At 48.0% G+C, this 19,738-nt stretch overlaps 1 protein-coding gene across 1 annotated transcript in view; it reads left to right on the plus strand.

Moving 5' to 3' along the window:
* The window catches only part of LOC119963775 (microsomal triglyceride transfer protein large subunit-like), a 73,292-nt gene that overhangs the window by 34,400 nt on the left and 19,154 nt on the right, over window positions 1-19,738 (plus strand). Inside the window, 6 exon segments of the mRNA XM_038793061.1 lie at window positions 4,154-4,293; window positions 6,833-6,983; window positions 8,976-9,133; window positions 12,504-12,672; window positions 15,119-15,226; window positions 18,201-18,413. Of these exon segments, the coding sequence (XP_038648989.1) occupies window positions 4,154-4,293; window positions 6,833-6,983; window positions 8,976-9,133; window positions 12,504-12,672; window positions 15,119-15,226; window positions 18,201-18,413 (939 nt within the window).

Genomic DNA, 19,738 nt, shown 5'->3' on the forward strand with positions numbered 1-19,738 from the left:
CCTTAATCCCTTTATTCTTCAAAACACTATCTATCTTTACCTTAAAAACATGTAATGAATGAGCCTCAACTGCTTCACTGGGCAAGGAATTCTATAGATTCACAACCCTTTGGGTGAAGAAGTTCCTCCTAAACTCAGTCCTAAATCTACTTCCCCTTATTTTGAGGCTATGTCCCCTAGTTCTGCTTTCACCCGCCAGTGGAAACAACCTGCCCACATCTATCCTATCTATTCCCTTCATAATTTTAAATGTTTCTATAAGATCCCCCCTCATCCTTCTAAATTCCAACGAGTACAGTCCCAGTCTATTCAACCTCTCCTCATAATCCAACCCCTTCAGCTCTGGGATTAACCTAGTGAATCTCCTCTGCACACCCTCCAGTGCCAGTATGTCCTTTCTCAAGTAAGGAGACCAAAACTGAACACAATACTCCAGGTGTGGCCTCACTAACACCTTATACAATTGCAATATAACCTCCCTAGTCTTAAACTCCATCCCTCTAGCAATGAAGGACAAAATTCCATTTGCCTTCTTAATCACCTGTTGCACCTGTAAACCAACTTTCTGTGACTCATGCACTAGCACACCCAGGTCTCTCTGCACAGCGGCATGCTTTAATATTTTATCATTTAAATAATAATCCCGTTTGCTGTTATTCCAACCAAAATGGATAACCTTACATTTGTCAACATTGTATTCCATCTGCCAGACCCTAGCCCATTCACTTAACCTATCCAAATCCCTCTGCAGACTTCCAGTATCCTCTGCACTTTTCGCTTTACCACTCATCTTAGTGCCATCTGCAAAATAGGACACATTGCCCTTGGTCCCCAACTCCATATCATCTATGTAAATTGTGAACAATTGTGGGCCCAACACAGATCCCTGAGGGACACCACTAGCTGCTGATTGCCAACCAGAGAAACACCCATTAATCCCCACTCTTTGCTTTCTATTAATTAACCAATCCTCTATCCATGCTACTACTTTACCCTTAATGCCATGCATCTTTATCTTATGCAGCAACCTTTTGTGTGGCACCTTGTCAAAGGCTTTCTGGAAATCCAGATATACCACATCCATTGGCTCCCCGTTATCTACCGCACTGGTAATGTCCTCAAAAAATTCCACTAAATTAGTTAGGCACGACCTGCCCTTTATGAACCCATGCTACGTCTGCCCAATGGGACAGTTTCTATCCAGATGCCTCGCTATTTCTTCCTCGATGATAGATTCCAGCATCTTCCCTACTACCGAAGTTAAGCTCACTGGCCTATAATTTCCTGCTCTCTGCCTACCTCCTTTTTTAAACAATGGTGTCACGTTTGCTAATTTCCAATCCACCGGGACCACCCCAAAGTCTAGTGAATTTTGGTAAATCATCATTAGTGCATCTGCAATTTCCCTAGCCATTTCTTTTAGCACTCTGGGATGCATTCCATCAGGGCCAGGAGACTTGTTTATCTTTAGCCCCATTAGCTTGCCCATCACTACCTCCTTAGTGATAACAATCCTCTCAAGGTCCTCACCTGTCATAGCCTCATTTCTATCAGTCACTGAAATGTTATTTGTGTCTTCCACTGTGAAGACCGACCCAAAAAACCTGTTCAGTTCCTCAGCCATTTCCTCATCTCCCATTATTAAAACTCCCTTCTCATCCTCTAAAGGACCAATATTTACCTTAGCCACTCTTTTTTGTTTTATATATTTGTAAAAACTTTTACTGTCTGTTTTTATATTCTGAGCAAGTTTACTCTCATATTCTATCTTGCTCTTCTTTATAGCTTTTTTAGTAACTTTCTGTTGCCCCCTAAAGATTTACCAGTCCTCTAGTCTCCCACCAATCTTTGCCACTTTATATGCTTTTTCCTTCAATTTGATACTCTCCCTTATTTCCTTAGATATCCATGGTCGATTTTCCCTCTTTCTACCTTCCTTCCTTTTTGTTGGTATAAACCTTTGCTGAGCACTGTGAAAAAATGTTTGGAAGGTTCTCCACTGTTCCTCAACTGTTCCACCATAAAGTCTTTGCTCCCAGTCTACCTTAGCTAGTTCTTCTCCCATCCCATTGTAATCTCCTTTGTTTAAACACAAAACACTAGTATTTGATTTTACTTTCTCACCCTCCATCTGTATTTTAAATTCCACCATATTGTGATCGCTCCTTCCGAGAGGATCCCTAACTATGAGATCATGAATCAATCCTGTCTCATTACACAGGACAAGATCTCGGACCGCTTGTTCCCTTGTAGGTTCCATTACATACTGTTCTAGGAAACTATCGCGGATACATTCTATAAACTCCTCCTCAAGGTTGCCTTGACCGACCTGGTTAAACCAATCGACATGTAGATTAAATCCCCCATGATAACTGCTGTACCATTTCTACATGCATCAGTTATTTCTTTGTTTATTGCCTGCCCCCCATAACGTTACTATTTGGTGGCCGATAGACTACTCCTATCAGTGACTTTTTCGCCTTACTATTCCTGATTTCCACCCAAATGGATTCAACCTTATCCTCCATAGCACCGATGTCATCCCTTACTATTGCCCGGATGTCATCCTTAAATAACAGAGCAACACCACCTCCCTTATCATCCACTCTGTCCTTCCGAATAGTTTGATACCCTCGGATATTTAACTCCCAGTCGTGACCATCCTTTAACCATGTTTCAGTAATGGCCACTAAATCATAGTTATTCACGATGATTTGTGCCATCAACTCATTTACTTTATTCCGAATACTACGAGCATTCAGGTAAAGTACCTCTGTTTTGAATCTTAACATCTCCAGTTTTAGTCCTTTTAGTATTACTGGGCCTATTCACTGAGCTCCCCTCAGTCACTGTACCTTGTACTGTTGCCCTTTTTGATTTTGACTATGTCTTCTCTGCCTTGCACTTTTCTCCTTTCTTCCTTTTGCTTCTGTCCCTGTTTTACTACCTTCCAACTTCCTGCATCGGTTCCCATCCCCCTGCCACATTAGTTTAAACCCTCCCCAACAGCTCTAGCAAACACCCCCCCTAGGACATCGGTTCCAGTCCTGCCCAGGTGCAGACTGTCCGGTTTGTACTGGTCCCTCCTCCCCCAGAACCGGTCCCAATGCCCCAGGAATTTGAATCCCTCCCTCTTGCACCATCTCTCGAGCCACGCATTCATCCTATCTATCCTGACATTCCTACTCTGATTAGCTCGTGGCACTGGTAGCAATCCTGAGATTACTACCTTTGAGGTCCTACTTTTTAGTTTATCTCCTAACTCCCTGAATTCCGCTTGTAGGACCTCATCCCGTTTTTTACCTATATCGTTGGTGCCTATGTGCACCACGACAGCTGGCTGTTCACCCTCCCCCCCCAGAATGTCCTGCAGCCGCTCCGAGACATCCTTGACCCTTGCACCAGGGAGGCAACATACCATCCTGGAGTCTCGATTGCGTCCACAGAACTGCCTGTCTATTCCCCTTATGATCGAGTCCCCTATCACTATAGCCCTGACATTTTTCTTCCTGCCCTGTTGTGCAGCAGAGCCAGCCACGGTGCCATGAACCTGGCTGCTGCTGCCTTCCCCTGGTGAGCCATCTCCCTCAACAGTATCCAAAGCTGTATATCTGTTTTGCAGGGAGATGACCGCAGGGGACACCTGCACTGCCTTCCTACTCTTGCTCTGTTTTTTGGTCACCCATTTTCTATCTCCCTCAGTAAGCTTCACCTGCGGTGTGACCAACTTGTTAAACGCGCTATCCACGACCTCCTCAGCATCGCGGATGCTCCAAAGTGAGTCCATCCGCAGCTCCAGAGCCGTCAAGTGGTCTAACAGGAGCTGCAACTGAACACACTTCTTGCACGTGAAGGAGCCAGGGACAGTGGACGTGTCCCTGAGCTCCCACATCGCACACGAGGAGCATGACATGGGTCTGGGATCTCCTGCCATGTCTTAAACCTTAGGGAAACTTATACAACTACAATTTCAAAGTAAAAATAAATAAATTAGATTTTCCACTTACCTTTCACTGCACCAAATTACCAAAGACCAACTTCCCACTCTGGATTTGCTCACTCCGGATGTGTCTCCTTGAAAAGTCGTATTGTCATTTTGTATCGTATCGTATGTATCGTATGTCGTATTTTAATGCTGAATTGAATTTTCCAGGTGTTAGGAGTCAATACAACATCCACATCAGCTAGCATTTACCTATTGGAAAAGAATCTCATTCATTCAGTTCTGTCTGAGGAACATCACCTGGTCTCACTCAATCTACGGCAAGACCTTGCGGCCAAAGTTGTATCAATGTAAGTTCACAATGTTGATAAATATGGACAAGGGGATTGGGGACTTGTTTATAGAGGGAAGCTTCCCGAGTATGAGGGCGCTGGAGGAGAAGTTTGCATTGTCGGGGGGAAATGAATTTCGATATCTGCAGGTGCGGGAGTTTCTGTGGAGGCAGGTACCAACCTTCCCATTCCTGCCGCTAAGGGGGATTCAGGATAGGGTGGTTTCCAGAGGATGGATAGGAGAGGGGAGCTGTTAAATTGATTTTGTTGCTGTTAAAATGACAAAGAAATACCTCAAGAAAATGTTTATTAAAAAAAAATGTGGACAAGGCGAATTGAGATAAAAGCAACAGATATAAAGGCATAAAGAGTTGCATTAATATAGCCCCTTTCACATCCCAATGCTGCTTTCCTGACAGGGGCTGGTTTAGCTCACCAGGCTAAATCGCTGGCTTTTAAAATAGGCCAGCAGCACGGTTCGATTCCCGTACCAGCCTCCCCGGACAGGCGCCGGAATGTGGCGACTAGGGGCTTTTCACAGTAACTTCATTGAAGCCTACTCGTGACAATAAGCGATTTTCATTTCATTTCAATTAAATCCTTCTTGAAATGTTGTCAATGTTGTAATGTAGAAGATATTGTTAGATGTGCGCCGGAGTTAATTAATATACTTTACAACAGTGTTTTTCAAACTTTTCTTCCGGGGACCCATTTTTACCAACCGGCCAACCTTCGCGACCCAAGCCGGCCGACCTTCGCGACCCACGCCGGCCGACCTTCGCGACCCACGCCAGCCAACCTTCGCGACCCACGTCGGCCGACCTTCGCGACCCACACTGGCCGACCTTCGCGACCCACGTCACAGACCTTCGCGACCCATGCCAGCCGACCTTCGCGACCGAAGCCGGCCGACCTTCGTGACCCACGTCAGCCGACCTTCGCGACCTACGCCGACAAACCTTCGCGACCCAAGCCGGCCGACCTTCGCGACCCACGCCGGCCCACCCTCGCGACCCACGCCGGCCAACCTTTGCGACCCACGCCGGCCCACCCTCGCGACCCACACCAGCCGACCTTCGCGACCCACGCCGGCCGACCTTCGGGACCCACGCCGGCCCACCCTCGCGACCCACACCGGCCGACCATTGCGACCCACGCCGGCCGACCTGCACGACCCACGCCGGCCGACCTTCGCGACCCACGCCGGCCGACCTTCGCGACCCACGGCAACAGACCTTCGTGACCCACACCAGCCGACCTTCGCGACCCATGCCGGACGACCTTTGCAACCCACGCCGGCCGACCTGCACGACCCACGCCGGCCGACCTTCGCGACCCACGCCGGCCGACCTTCGCGACCCACGGCAACAGACCTTCGCGACCCACACCAGCCAACCTGCACGACCCACGCCGGCCGACCTTCGCGACCCACGCCGGCCGACCTTCGCGACCCACGGCAACAGACCTTCGCGACCCACACCAGCCGACCCTCGCGACCCACGCCGGCCGACCTTCGGGACCCACGCCGGCCCACCCTCGCGACCCACACCGGCCGACCTTTGCGACCCACGCTGGCCGACCTGCACGACCCATGCCGGCCGACCTTCGCGACCCACGCCGGCCGACCTTCGCGACCCACGCCAGCCGACCTGCACGACCCACGCCGGCCGACATGAGCAACCCACCATTTTCTCTTACCTTGTTTGCTGCTGACAAAATGGAGGAAATGGTTTTGGGTCCCTTTGGCCCTCGTACTCGCTCCTCCAATGGAACCTGTTGGATGAAGGTGAAGCCTTCCGGTGTCGGAAAGTATGGAGTCTCCATCTGTCCAAAGTTCTGAATCTTTTTCCTGTAAAATTTTATCAAATAAAACCCCCCCGAATTTGTAAAAACAAATACAAATAAAATGAATAAAATAAATGAAAAAAAAATTAAAATGAATAAAATAAATGAATAAACGCCCCCCCCCCGAACTTGTAAAACAAAAAGCTGCGACCATTTTTAAAAAAAGCGGCCGCACTGCGCTTGCGTGTCCGATCATTGGTGGGTATGCGCATAGTTTTGCACATGTGCGCCGATGATCTGGCATGCATACGCAGTGTGGCCGCATTTCTTTTACATGTTCATGGCCATTTTGAAGGCCGCTTGCAGCTGCCGTTATTAACAGCCGGCTGCTGCGGCTGTTGCGCGCAGATTTGCGCGATCGGGAGCGCTGCGATGGCGGCTCCGTGACCCTCCCGACACCCGCCCGCGACCCACTCGGGGGTCGCGCCCCCGAGTTTGACAATGCCTGCTTTACAAAGTGCAATCAAGCGATGGAACTTGAGAAAGACAGACAAATCTGACCATTGCAATTCCACCTCTTGCAGCAAATAAGCGCAAATGTCATTTCTATGCCTTTTTCTTATCGCATTGAAATAAGGAAAAAACATAAATATTTGCGTCAAATATTGCAGCATGGTGGTGTCACGCACTGGACATGTTTTTATGTGAAACTGCACAATCAGAACTGAATGGAATTAAGCTGAATTAAAACTCTTTTTCTTTCACCTTTCAGACAGAAGTTGGAGTTTCTCTCGACAAAGGCTGGGCCTAAAACAATCCAAGCAGAACAAATTAGCAGCGTTATCAACGCTGTCAATCCCGAATATGTGCCCATCTCTCTGATCCCTGGGGCCGTCAAAGCAGAAAGCAAAGGTTGTCCTTCAGTAGGTAGTCAGACTGTTTTAATGCCTTTTTTGGTGATGTTCGGAACATAATTTAGTGGTGCCCAAGGTGCACTGAGTTAGGCCTGAGGAATATTTCTCAGAGAGAGACATGCTGCCTGGGCTTTTGGCCTTCTGCCCCCCCAGGGCAGATCGCCAGAAATGACCAAAGTGTAATTGGGTAAACAACAATTTACACTGGAATGCTGATTGGCTGGCATGTTGGGTGCACGTTAGGTGCTGACTCTCGGGATCACTCCCCATCCTTAAAATTCCAGCGTTAACGACAAGCGTTTCCAATTTAGATGCATCTTGAACAGAATCATCATCGACAATCTCTTGTATCCAAGCTGATTTTTTTCTTGCAGGTGACTGGGTGTCAATGTTGACCGTAGGTTTAGAAACGTAGAAACATGGAAAGTAGGGGCAGGCGTAGGCCATTCGGCCCTTCGAGCCTGCCGCACCATCCAATATGATCATAGCTGATCATGCAAATTCGGTATCCCACTCCCGCTTGATCCCTTTAGCCACAAGGGCCACGTCCAGCTCCCTCTTGAATAGACCCAACGAACTGGACCCAACAGCTTTGTGTGGTAGAGAATTCCACAAGTTCACAACTCTCTGAGAGACGACGTTCTTCCTCATCTCAGTCCGGAATGGGTTACCCCTTATTCTTAGGCTGTGACCCCTAGCTCTGGACATCCCCAACATCCGGAACATTCTTTTTTAAAAAATAAATTTAGAGTACACAATTCATTTTTTCCAATTAAGGGGCAATTTAGCGCGGCCAATTCACCCACCCTGCACATTTTTGGGTTGTGGGGGTGAAACCCACGCAGACACGGGGAGAATAACTCCACACGGACAGTGACCCAGAGCCGGGATCGAACCTGGGACCTCGGTGGTGTGAGGCAGCGGTGCTAACCACTGTGCCACCGTGCTGCACTAACATCTGGAACATTCTTCCCGAATCTAGCCTGTCCAGTCCCATCAGGATTTTATATGTTTCAATGAGATCCTCTCTCATTCTTCTAAACTCCAGTCAGTACAAGCCCAGTCCATCCAGTCTTTCTTCATATGTCAGTCCTGCCATCCCGGGAATTAGTCTGGGGAACCTTCGCTGGACACCCTCAATAGCAAGAATGCCCTTCCTCAAACTAGGAGATTAAAACTGCCACAAAACTCAAGGTGTGGCCTCACCAAGGCCCTGTATAACTGCAGCAAGTCATCCCTACTCCCATACTCAAATCCTCTCGCTATGAATGCCAGCAAGCCATTAGCTTTCCTCACCGCCTGCTGTACCTGCATGCCAACCCTCACCGCCTGCTGTACCTACATGCCAACCTTCAGCGACTGTTCCACCATCACACCCAGGTCTTGTTGCATTTCCTGGTTTCCTAAACTACCACCATTCGGATAATAATCTGCCTTCCTGTTATTGCCACCAAAGTGGACAACCTCACATTTACCCACATTATATTGCATTTGCCAAGTATTTGCCCACTCAGCCAGCCTGTCTAGTCACCCTGCAGTCTCTTTGCATCCTCCTCACAGCGCACACTGCCACCCAGCTTAGTGTCATCTGCAAATTTGGAGATATTGCAATTCCTTCGTCCAAATCATTAATGTATATTGTGAACAGCTGGGGTCCCAGCACTGAACCCTGCGGTACCCCACTAGTCACTGCCTGCCACTCTGAAAAAGTGTTTATTTCCACTCTCTGCTTCCTGTCTGCTTACGGGTCCTATCTTAGCTTCACAGGCTCTCCCAGTGAGGACATCAGTTGCCAGTTGATTGAGATGGTGGCGGATGTTATTTTGAGGAACTGCCCTTCCTCTTTGTCTCTCTCTCGCCGTTCTCTCTCTCGTTGGCTCATCTTGTTAGTAGGAGGGCCTTAGCACCGTTTTAGACCATGGATCGGCATTATGGGCAGAATAACCCTGTGCCCAAAGAGGGTTAAGTTTGTTTTTCTCTCTCTCTCTCTCTGTTTGGCAGCTTGTTGAATATTGGAAGACCATACGGAAAGAACTGGAGCCCAAGAATCTGGCAAAAGCATCTGCCACGAGGAATTTCCTATTACTGGTACAAGCTCTGAGAAAAGCCAAGAAGGTCGATATCCTGAAAATCCTGAGAAGTGAGAATGATAGCACGCTGTGAGTCACCCTGTCACTCGCTCTTATTAACACGCACTGCTCTTATACACTTTAGGAATGCTTGGGTGGTCCTGATGGATCAGTTTGCCTGGCCTCAGAGCTTGACACACAGGGAAGACTGATCATAACGATCATAAATATTTGGTGCATTGATTCACGTGACTGCTTTGCAACGAGTCTAGATTTCTGTCCACAACTGCCCCTCCCAAATCCCTCCAAAGCCTTGCACCTCCCTCCATCCACGGAACCTCACCCACTCCTACCACCCTCCAGGATCTTTGCACCCGTCTAATTCTGGCCCCTTGAGCATCCCTCATTTTAATTGTTCCACCAGTGGCAGCCATACCGTCAGTGATCTGGGACCGAAGCGGTGGAATTCGCTCCCCGAACCTCTCTGCTTCGCTGCCTCCTACTTTCGGATGGCCCTGATGGAACCTCCCTCTCTGACCAAGATTTTGCTCACCTGTCGGATCTCTTCCTGTGATTCGATGTTAATTGTGTTTGGTAACATTCTTGAAAGGTGCCATATGAATGTAAGTTAGTTTCAGCATCCACACGGTTGTACTTAGTAAAAGCTGAATCAAAGGTTGGTGATTGTTGGATGTCAGTTACGTTTCAAGTCCAGTTCTGTGTCTCCTTCCCAGTCCCCTCGCCCCACTCGCTGTTACCTCCTGAATCCCTCCTTCTTGCCTTCCTTCCTCCCCTGGAGGTGGCTGCTATGACAATCAACGATGGTATCAGAGAAAGTTTGAACAGAGAGGAATTGTGTTCGGTGTCAATCCTGTCAAAAGTGTAGGCTGAACATGAGCCTTCGACCCCGGACTCTTTGGCCGCTCAGATTGGAGGGAAAATCATGGATTCCGAGACTTTGATTTTTCCATTACTATTCTCTATGAATGCCTCCTGTGGTTGCAGGGTATATGATTGCAGAAATTACCCCAGTTTAGACCATGTCGGCAGATTAATATTTCTTCTTGCGAAGCCTGGCCGAAGATCTAAAGTCTGTTATTCAGGACTGTAATGAACGTAAGAATTTCAGTTATACTGTGTTCCATCAATTTGGTGCAGTAAGGGTTACCAGCCTGGGTTAGTGCGTATGACTGCTGCAGTCATGTTTTTTAAAATCCTGGTTTGAAAGACAACTCAGAGTTTTGGGATTCCAGTGGTGTAATTAAAGCATCGTAAAAGTTTGGGCCAAATGGATTTTTGTTTGGATTAAAAGGGCTCCCTGTGGATTAGTTAATTATAGACATTGTGTTGCAGATTGGTGAGATGATGTAACTAATGGGAGGAGTTAGAATACCAGGCATTTTGCATGAAAGCAAGCAGTGCCATTGGTTCCTGGAAGTTGAACCATGAAGATAGTTTCTGAAGACTTCTGCTAGAGATCCTGCATTGAATGACAGGATATCTCTTAAAACAGTCTCAAAGAACATCTCGGAGGCAAACATGCCTGGGTCTGCTAACTGCATTTAAAAGTGGATGTTGACCTGCAATGGAACTGTTGTTTGAGTGGGAATAAAGATAGCAGTTAAGGGTTAATGTGTCACTGTATTGATTAGCATTGTTTAAGGGGTAATTGTAAGCTATTTTCTTGTATGACGTTAAAGATATTTTAATGTTGTGTTAGTAATGAAGTTTGTTTTAATATACAGTATCGCCATTTTGCGTGAAATCGGGCGTCAGGGCGGTGCAGTGGTTAGCACTGCTGCCTCACGGTGCTGAGGACTCGGATTCAATCCCAGCTCTGGGTCACTGTCCGTGTGGAGTTTGCACATTCTCCCCAAGTCTGTGTGGGTCTCACCCCCACAACCCAAAGATGTGCAGGGTAGGTAGATTGGCCACGCTAAATTGCCCCTTAATTGGAAAAAATAAATAATTGGGCAGTCTAAATTTTTTTTTTAAATGATGAAAATTTTAACAGCGTAAACTCAGAGAGAGAGTTTCCCTTGTGGAGCGGAACCTAACTCGAGGCCATCAATATAAAATAGTCACTAATAAATCCAATGGGGAATTCAGGAGAAACGTCTTTACCCAGGGAGCAGTGAGAATGGGACATGCAACGAGACAGAATAGAGAAGCAAACGGTATAGGAGATGCATTATAGGTAAACTCAGCAAGCAGTCGAGAGAGATAGGTACAGAGGGTTATGCTAAAGAAGGACAAAGGCAGGATATACAGCGGACCAACACCATCTCGAGGTTTCCCTCCAAGTCGCCCACTGTCCTGGCGTGGAAATATATCGCCGTTCCTTCACTGTCGCTGGGTCAAAATCCTGGAATTCCCTCTCTAAGAGCACTGTGGGTGTACCTACACCACATGGACTGCAACGGTTTAAGAAGGCAGCTATTAGGGATGGCCACTAACTGCTGACCCAGCCAGCGATGCCCATAATACCTTGAGTGAATGAAAAGAAAATCCCTCTTGCAAAACTTGGATGGTTCTACCAGGATTGCACCAATAGTTACCCAGAAACAGCCAGAAAAATTGAAACCTTTTCTAACTTCTGGGTATCTATTGTATCCATCCAGATCGACACCTACAAGATGCCTCCACACCCCTGGCTACACCACCCCGCCCCCTACGGTATTCCAAACATCCCAAGTACTCCCCCCGTCGCACCCTCACACCTCCTTAAGAAACAAGACCACTCTGAACTTGGATCGCTCCTCAATCCCCCCCTCGACCCGCAGATCAAACACGGCCATCCCAGACCCATAGGAAGCAGTGTCAATTAAACTTGTTACACACACAGAAAATAGTATAATCTCTGCATAGATTTGAGATATAAAATGTACAACAAATAGAAGAGATTCCAATGGAGCATGAACACCAGCATTTACTGGCTGAATGGACAGTTTCTATTCTATATAGTCCATCTTATTCTATATAACTCACTAAAGCGCTCACAACAGTTAAATTCCTTAAGTTCATTGACTATCACTATCCTGAATTACCCGGTCTTATCCTCAATTCTCTTCATCCTTAGTGATGCCCTATTATGACCCTGGGTCAGCCCCCAACAGATAGATACCATAGTCCTTGCACAGAATTTCAAAGATTCACCACCCTCCTGAGTGAAGAAATCCTTCCTCACCTCAATCCTGAGACCAGAGTAGTGTTAAATCTTAGACAATGGCTGATTGAGGGAACTGTCACCTATTTGTTGATTGTCCCAAAACAAAATATACTATTTTGGACCATATTGGTCAAGAATGTTGGTTAACACTGTACCATTTCTTAATACTACTGGATACAGAGTAATGCATGTTTGACTGTGTGTGTAAGGAATAATGGAAAGTTGGAATTTTGGAACTTGATGTCCTGCCCCACATCTGTGATCAACAGTTTTCCAATTTTTCTCTCGCAGTCCACAGCTAGTTGATGCTGTGACCTCGGCACAGACCACCACTTCGTTGACAGCGATGCTGGAGTTCCTAAATTTCAGAAATGACAGTAACTACATCTTGCAGGAGAGGTTTCTCTATGCCTGTGGTTTTGCCTCCCACCCCACGGAGGAAATGCTGAGGGTTTTAATGGTAAGTATTTTCATTCTGACCAACGTCGTACTGGCAGACTCGGTCTGTCTCGGCATGGATTTTTGAAAACGTTTCTTTTAGTTATCAGCCTCCCTGTTCCGCTGCAACGACTCAGAGCGGAATTCAGTTCCCTGGGCACCAGCGCAACAGTGCACCGTCCAAATGGTCATTCTGTGTCCACAGAAAGGGAGTACAAATCTTGCCTGTGATTTATCTGACTCAGTGATGAAAAACCACCCGGATTCTGTCTCCGATGTACGTCCTACACATTGACATGTTTGAATAGCTGTCACTGGGGTGGCCAACGGGAGATCATTGAACTTATTCTGGACTGCGTTGGACAGATTTCCGATCGACAAGAAAGCCAAGGGTTATGCGGAGGGCTGACAAGCAAGTGGAGTTGAGACTACAATGAGATCAGCCATGATCTTATCGAATGGTGGAGCAGGTTCGAAGGGCTGAATGGCCTTCCCCTACTCCCGAGACCCTATGTTCCAATCTTGCTGAGACATTAAGGCCAGTTGTATCCAGCAGTAGCAATGTGAAGGGTAGACAGGAAATTCAGGCTGCTTCAAAGGGCTGAATTATCTTAATGCAAACCTGGCAAAGCGAGTGCTGTATTGCCCGTGTTTCAATGCCCAGGCTGAACGGAAATTGACCCAGGATATTTTGAGATATTTGAGGCAGGTCTGCCCCAGACTCTCCATCTAAGAGATATTTCAAAAGGCTGGGAAGGAGGAAAATCCAAATGGCTAAATGTCATTTTTAATCCTTCACAGGTATGGGCACCTCTGGCAAGGCCAGCATTTATTGCCCATCCGTAAATGCCCTTGAGATGGTGATGGTGACCTGCCTCCTTCAGAGAGTCCCTACAGTGCAGAAGGAGGCCATTCGGCCCGTCAAGTCTGCACCGACCATTTGAAAGACCCCCCTATAAAGATCCAATCCCCTCCCTATTTCTGTGACCCCACATAACCTTTGGACCCCTTAGGGGCAATTTATCACGGCCGATCCACCTATCCTGTACATCTTTGGACTATGGGATGAAACTGGAGCACCCGGAGGAAACCCACGCAGACACGGAGAGAACGTGCAGACTCCGTAGTGACCCGGGGTGCCAACCACTGTGCCAGCCAAAAGGCGGTGCAGCGGGTAGATGCTGGGAGATCCGTCTTCTGGGATCTATCCGTCTCATCACGCCTCGCAAAGTCTAATACGGTCTCGCGAGGCGCCGCAGTCTGAATCCCGCTCATTGTGGGTGGGATCACTATTTTGCAAATCTGCGTTTTAGAGCGAGACAGCTCGTCTCACTTTAATACGCATTAAACGGGACTGTGCGGTCTCCTTGAGGTGCTCCCCCCCAAGCCTCTGAATCCTGATAGATAGTGTGGTGCTTATCGGCGCTGCGAGTGCCGGGAAACATCTGACTAAACGCGCTCGGCGGCAAACTCTGTACCAATTCGCTCAGATCCCGCCCAACTTTTTAGATTGGAAGGATGTTCCAGAAATAAGGATGTAGGAACTTGGGATAATTCAGTACCTACAATCCAAACATTAAATAGGATAGGGAGGGGTCGCTGTGCATGATGTTTGTCAGACAGAGTGGCTCCTGTGATGTCCAACCACCATTTCCATATCATAGTAACAGAGATGCCAATGCAAACCATGCAAAGTAGGAGCAGGAGGAGGCCATTCCGACCTTCGAGCCTGCTCCGCCATTCATTATCATCATGGCTGATCATCCAACTCAACAGCCTAAATCCCGCTTTCCCCCCATATCCTTTAATCCCCTTCGCCCAAAGTGCCAAACCTAACTGGAGTCTGCATGTTCTCCCTATGTCTGTGTGGGTTTCCTCTGGGTGCTCCGATTTTCCCACAGTCCAAAGAAATGTGGGTTAGAATCATAGACTCATAGAATTTACAGTGCCGAAGGAGGCCATTCGGCCCATCGAGTCTGCACCGGCTCTTGGAAAGAGCACCCTACCCAAGCCCACACCTCCACCCTATCCCCATAACCCAGTAAGGAACCCAAGCCGGGAATCGAACCTGGGACCCTGGAGCTGTGAAGCAATTGTGCTAACCACTTTGCTACCGTGATTGAGCATGTTAAATTGCCCCTTAGTGTCTAAAGATGTGGGGGTTACTGGGTTACAGCGATAGGGTGGGGGAGTGGGCCTGGGTAGGGTGCTCTTTCAGAGGGTGAGTAAAGACTCGATGGGCTGAATGGCCTCCTTCTGCACTGCAGGGATTCTATGAACACTTGGGAAACACCAATTTAAACCAGCCCACAATTTCAGAAAGGAAACTTGGTTCAATAAATTGTGTTCCAATATAACATTTTAAAAATGTCATGTGTCCAATAGATTGTTGAGTATGTGTTTAAATCCAGTCTCTTTTGGACGATCACTGCTTCTACCTTTAACACTGATAGTTTTCTCTGTCACAGCGTATACTTAATGGAGAAATCAAGAGTAACGATATCCGAGAAACTGTTGTGATTATCATCGGAGCACTGGTCAGGAAGTTCTGCCAGAAAGGACAGTGTGAGCTGCCGGTGGGTACAGATACAGCCAGGTCTGGCTCATTTACATAATGTTACAGCACAACAACAGGCCATTCGGCCCAACTGGTCAATGCTGGTGTGTATGCTCCACATGGACCTCCTTCTACCCTTCTTCATCTAACTCGGTCACGCTAAGCGTCCTTTCCTCTCTCCCTGATGTATTTATCCAGCTTCCCCCTTAAATGTCCCGATACCATTCACCTCGGCCGCTCCCTGTGGGAGCGAGTCCCACATTCCTACCATTCCCTGGGTAAAGAGGTTTCTCCTGTGTTCCCCATTGGATTTAATCCTGATTGTCAGATAGTTATGGGCCTCTAAATTTGGACCCGGTCAGAAGTGGAGACACTTTGAGCAGGATTTTCATGGGGGCGATATCAGAACCAGGTGAGAATCCTGAACCTGCACTTGCCAGGGAGCAGACTGGAGGAGCTGTTTCATTGGAGTTGGCTTCTGATTGCCCCCCACCCTGCACTCGCCACCCTGAAAAGGGGGTTGGCAGGTCTAACGATGCGAGGGCTTCTCAAAAATGTCCTTAGAGGGGGCGGCACGGTGGCACAGTGGTTAGCATTGCTGCCTACGGCGCTGAGGACCCGGGTTCGAATCCCGGCCCTGGGTCACTGTCTGTGAGGAGTTTGCACATTCTCCCCGTGTCTGCGTGGGTTTCACCCCCACAACCCAAAGATGTGCAGGTTAGGTGGATTGGCCACGTTGAATTGCCCCTTAATTGGAAAAAATGAATTGGATATTCTAAATTTATAAAAAAAAAATAAAAAAAAAATGTCCTTAGAGGAATCCATTCGACCTCAAAATTCAGCGGGGGCAAAACAGACAGACTGCCCCTTTGATCAGAGGGGGCGCTCGACTACTGGCAGAGTTTGGGGAGGGGTTGCTGCCTTCCTGCCCAAGACCCCCCTCTCTGGAGAATGGTGTCTCTTTTTCAGGCCTACCTCAGGGACGCCACCTCCAGGAAGTTGGTGGCTAGGAGCGGCATTGCGGGGAACTCGGCCGCCGGGCCGAAAATGACGCGGCCGGCAGCACCTAATGACGTCAGCCGCGCATGCGCGGTTGCCGTCTTCCCCTCCACTGCCCCGCAAGACGTGGCGGCTTGATCTTGCGGGACGGCGGAGGGGAAAGAGTGCATCTCTTGGAGACGCCGGCCCGACGATCGGTGGGCACCGATCGCGGGCCAGTCCCCTCCCGAGCACGGCCGTGGTGCTCACTCATCTCTCCGCCCCCCACAGGCCCCAAACTCACCTTTCGCACGCTGTTCACGCCGGCAGCGACCAGGTGTGGTTGCCGCCGGCTTGAACAGTTCGGGAACGGCAGGCCGCTCGGCCCATCCGGGCCGGAGAATCGCAGGTCGCCGTGAAAAACCATTTTGGGGGTGGTGGGAGAATCGCGGTGGGTGTCAGAGCGGCCCTCCCACGATTCTCCCACTCGGCCTGGGGAGCAGAGAATCGCGCCCCTTATATTTGTATAGCACCTTTCACAAACTCGAGACATCCCAAAGCACTTGGTCCCCAAAGAAGTCCTTTCCCAGGGTGGTCGCCAAGGCAATGTAGGAAATTCAGCAGCCAATTTAAGCACAGCAAGCTCCCACAAACAGCAGTGTGACAAGTGACCGGGTAATCCGTTTAAAGTGGTTGGCAGTATGTTAGTTACTGGCCAGGACACCAGAGGAAACTCCCCTGCTCTTCTTCAAAATGGCACCGTGACGTCTTTTTCACTTCCACCCGAGCAGATAGACGGAACCTCGGTTTAATGCCTCATCTGAAAGGCAGTGTGACATTATGTATAATGTCTGGCACATTAAGGGTTAATGTAATACTATAGCCGACCACTAGATGGAGCTGGGGGAGCAGACCTATAAAAGGAATGCCTCTCAGGCTTCTGGCAGTGTGTGGAGAAGGCGGGAGAAGACGGGAGAGACTAGGGAACAATTCAAGATAGTGTGCATGAGACAAGTGTTAATATAGTGGAGATTGTAGTTTAGAGATGATATTGCTTGTTGTAGGAATAATGATCGAACTGTATAATAAATAGTGTAATAAATTTTAGCTTTGTTTATTTGAGTTGGCTTTTTGAGGTCTTTGTGTACACTACGGACCCATCCTGAGTATTAGCAACACACCACAACCCCTGACAGTGCAGCAGTGCGCGCAGTCCGGCCATGGACAGTGTGCCCTGGGGTAATAAGGAACGTCATCCTCAGCGACAGTAGGGTCTGCAACACAATCCACACCCCAGTTTGAGTTTTAAACAATGTGCTTTTCGTTTCAAGCTTGGGCACGTCAGCTGCTAGTTCAGGCCCAATGACAAAGTGGCCATTGGATGTTAAGCCCCATCCACTGCAACAACAACAACTTACATTTGTGTAGCGTTTCACAGGACCATTATTGGGATAAACCCAAGCACAAGCCACGCAAGGAGACATTCGGACAGGGACCAAAGGGTTCTCAGGAAATTTAAGAATGGCGGCAAGGTGGCACAGTGGTTAGCACTGCTGCCTCACAACATCAGGGACCTGGGTTCAATTCCGGCCTTGGGTGACTGTGTGGGGTCTGCACTTTCTCCCCGTGTCTGCGTGGGTTTCCTCCGGGTGCTCCGGTTTCCTCCCACAGTCCAAAGATGTCCGGGTTAGGGGGATTGGCCATGATAAACTGCCCCTTAGTATCCAAAGATGTGCGGGTTCGGGATTATGGGGGTAGAACGGGGAAATGGGGCAGGGTGCTCTTTCGGAGGGTCGGTGCAGACTCGATGGGCTGAATGGCCTCTTTATGCACTGTTCTAATTGTCTCAAAAGCAGGGAGTGAGGCAGAGAGATTGGGAGGGAACGCCAGAGCTTAGGGATCAGATAGCCAATGGCACGACCGCCAGGGATAAAGTGATGACACAAAAAGAATCAGCAACTTGCACGCTGTGCTTTAAATCTCTGAGCCCCAAATTATTTTTTTCTCTATTTCAGACTGTGGTCAGTGCAAAGGAAATGATTCTTAAAGGTGCAGAATCAGCGACAAAGGAATCTGAGATTGAGATGTACATCTTGTCTCTGAAGAATTCCCTTCTCCCTGCTGCTGTTCCTGTCCTACTGAAACATGCAGAATGGGGTTCGGGGCCCGTCAGCAACATTGCTTTGTCAGCTCTCCAGAAATATCCACGTGTGGACATCACAGAGGAGGTGAGATTTCACATCGTTATCACAGAGACGTGGTGTCACAGTGCACAGGGGGAGGCCGCGGCGAGTGCTAACTCTTTGAAAGAGTAATCCAACACGACGCACACCCAGCTTTCACCTCATCTGCTTGGGATGCGTCTCTAAAAAGGTTCTGTGGAATCTCATCCCACCACACTTTAAGAACGCTCTTAACAACCCCTTGTGCAAAGCTGCCCTCGCAAAGGCCACCCATTTGTAAGGTTCTCTGTATGCACGGATGGCAACGTCTTTGTAGTTGAACATACGACTTTGTAAATGAACAAAACTGTTTATTAATTAACTAAAACACTAAAGGGTTTCTATGATGTCTACTGAGATTACAGTTGGATATTATGGCTAAGTACAAACAACCTATCATTAACTATTGTGGTGAATGTATTATGACAGCCATTCACCACTGTATTGCATTGTACTATGTTGTTGCCCTTGCCGGCTCCACCTATGGACCATTGTATTGTATTACACCCCATTGTATCAGGTTGGTGCGCTTGTGGGCTCCGCCTGTGGCTTCGCCTCCTTGAGGGGAGGTACATAGAGTTGCTGCCCTGTAGGCGACTCTCAGTGCAGAGCAGTCGCAGGCAGGCACAATTCTAGCTGATTAAAGCGACAGTTCACTTCAACTCTCCGGCCCATGTGGATTGATGGTCCCATCAAATTATTATCAATTACTGTTGACTCTGGAGCTGCTCGATCTGTGACTGAAGTCTCTGCCTGTTGTCCAGGTTCTGTGCCTCACATGTGGGTGGCTTCCTGTGACATTCTCCTGTCACCATGCCACCTGTGGTCGGATGCTAGACTACGTCCTGACTCCTATGTGGGTGCCTTCCAGTAACCTTCTCCTGTAACCACGCCACCTGTGGTCGGATGCTAGAATTGTAATCTATGCATGCAAGCACTAATGTTTATATACAGTTTGGTTATTATGAGACATACACAAATGATATTCTACATATCATGACACCATTGTAACTGTTAGTAAAGATCCAGGGTTTGGTGTAATTTACCACTGCAATTTCAAATGGAAAATTGTAAAATGCAAAATTGCAAAAATGTAAAAGGTTCCACAGCTAGCAATGAGATAATAACAAGAGGAAATTCAGTAATTACTCAGCAAGCCAGATAGTAATGAAATGAAAATTGCTTATTGTCACGAGCAGGCTTCAAATGAAGTTACTGTGGTAAGCCCCTAGTCTCCACATTCCGGCGCCTGTTCAGGGAGGCTGGTATGGGATCCTTGGCGGAAGAAACAGAATTAACCTTTCAAGTCAATGACCTTTTGTCAGAACTGG

The sequence above is a fragment of the Scyliorhinus canicula genome, chromosome 3, assembly GCF_902713615.1.
Source record: "Scyliorhinus canicula chromosome 3, sScyCan1.1, whole genome shotgun sequence".
In the NCBI taxonomy this organism is placed as follows: Eukaryota; Metazoa; Chordata; class Chondrichthyes; order Carcharhiniformes; family Scyliorhinidae; genus Scyliorhinus; species Scyliorhinus canicula.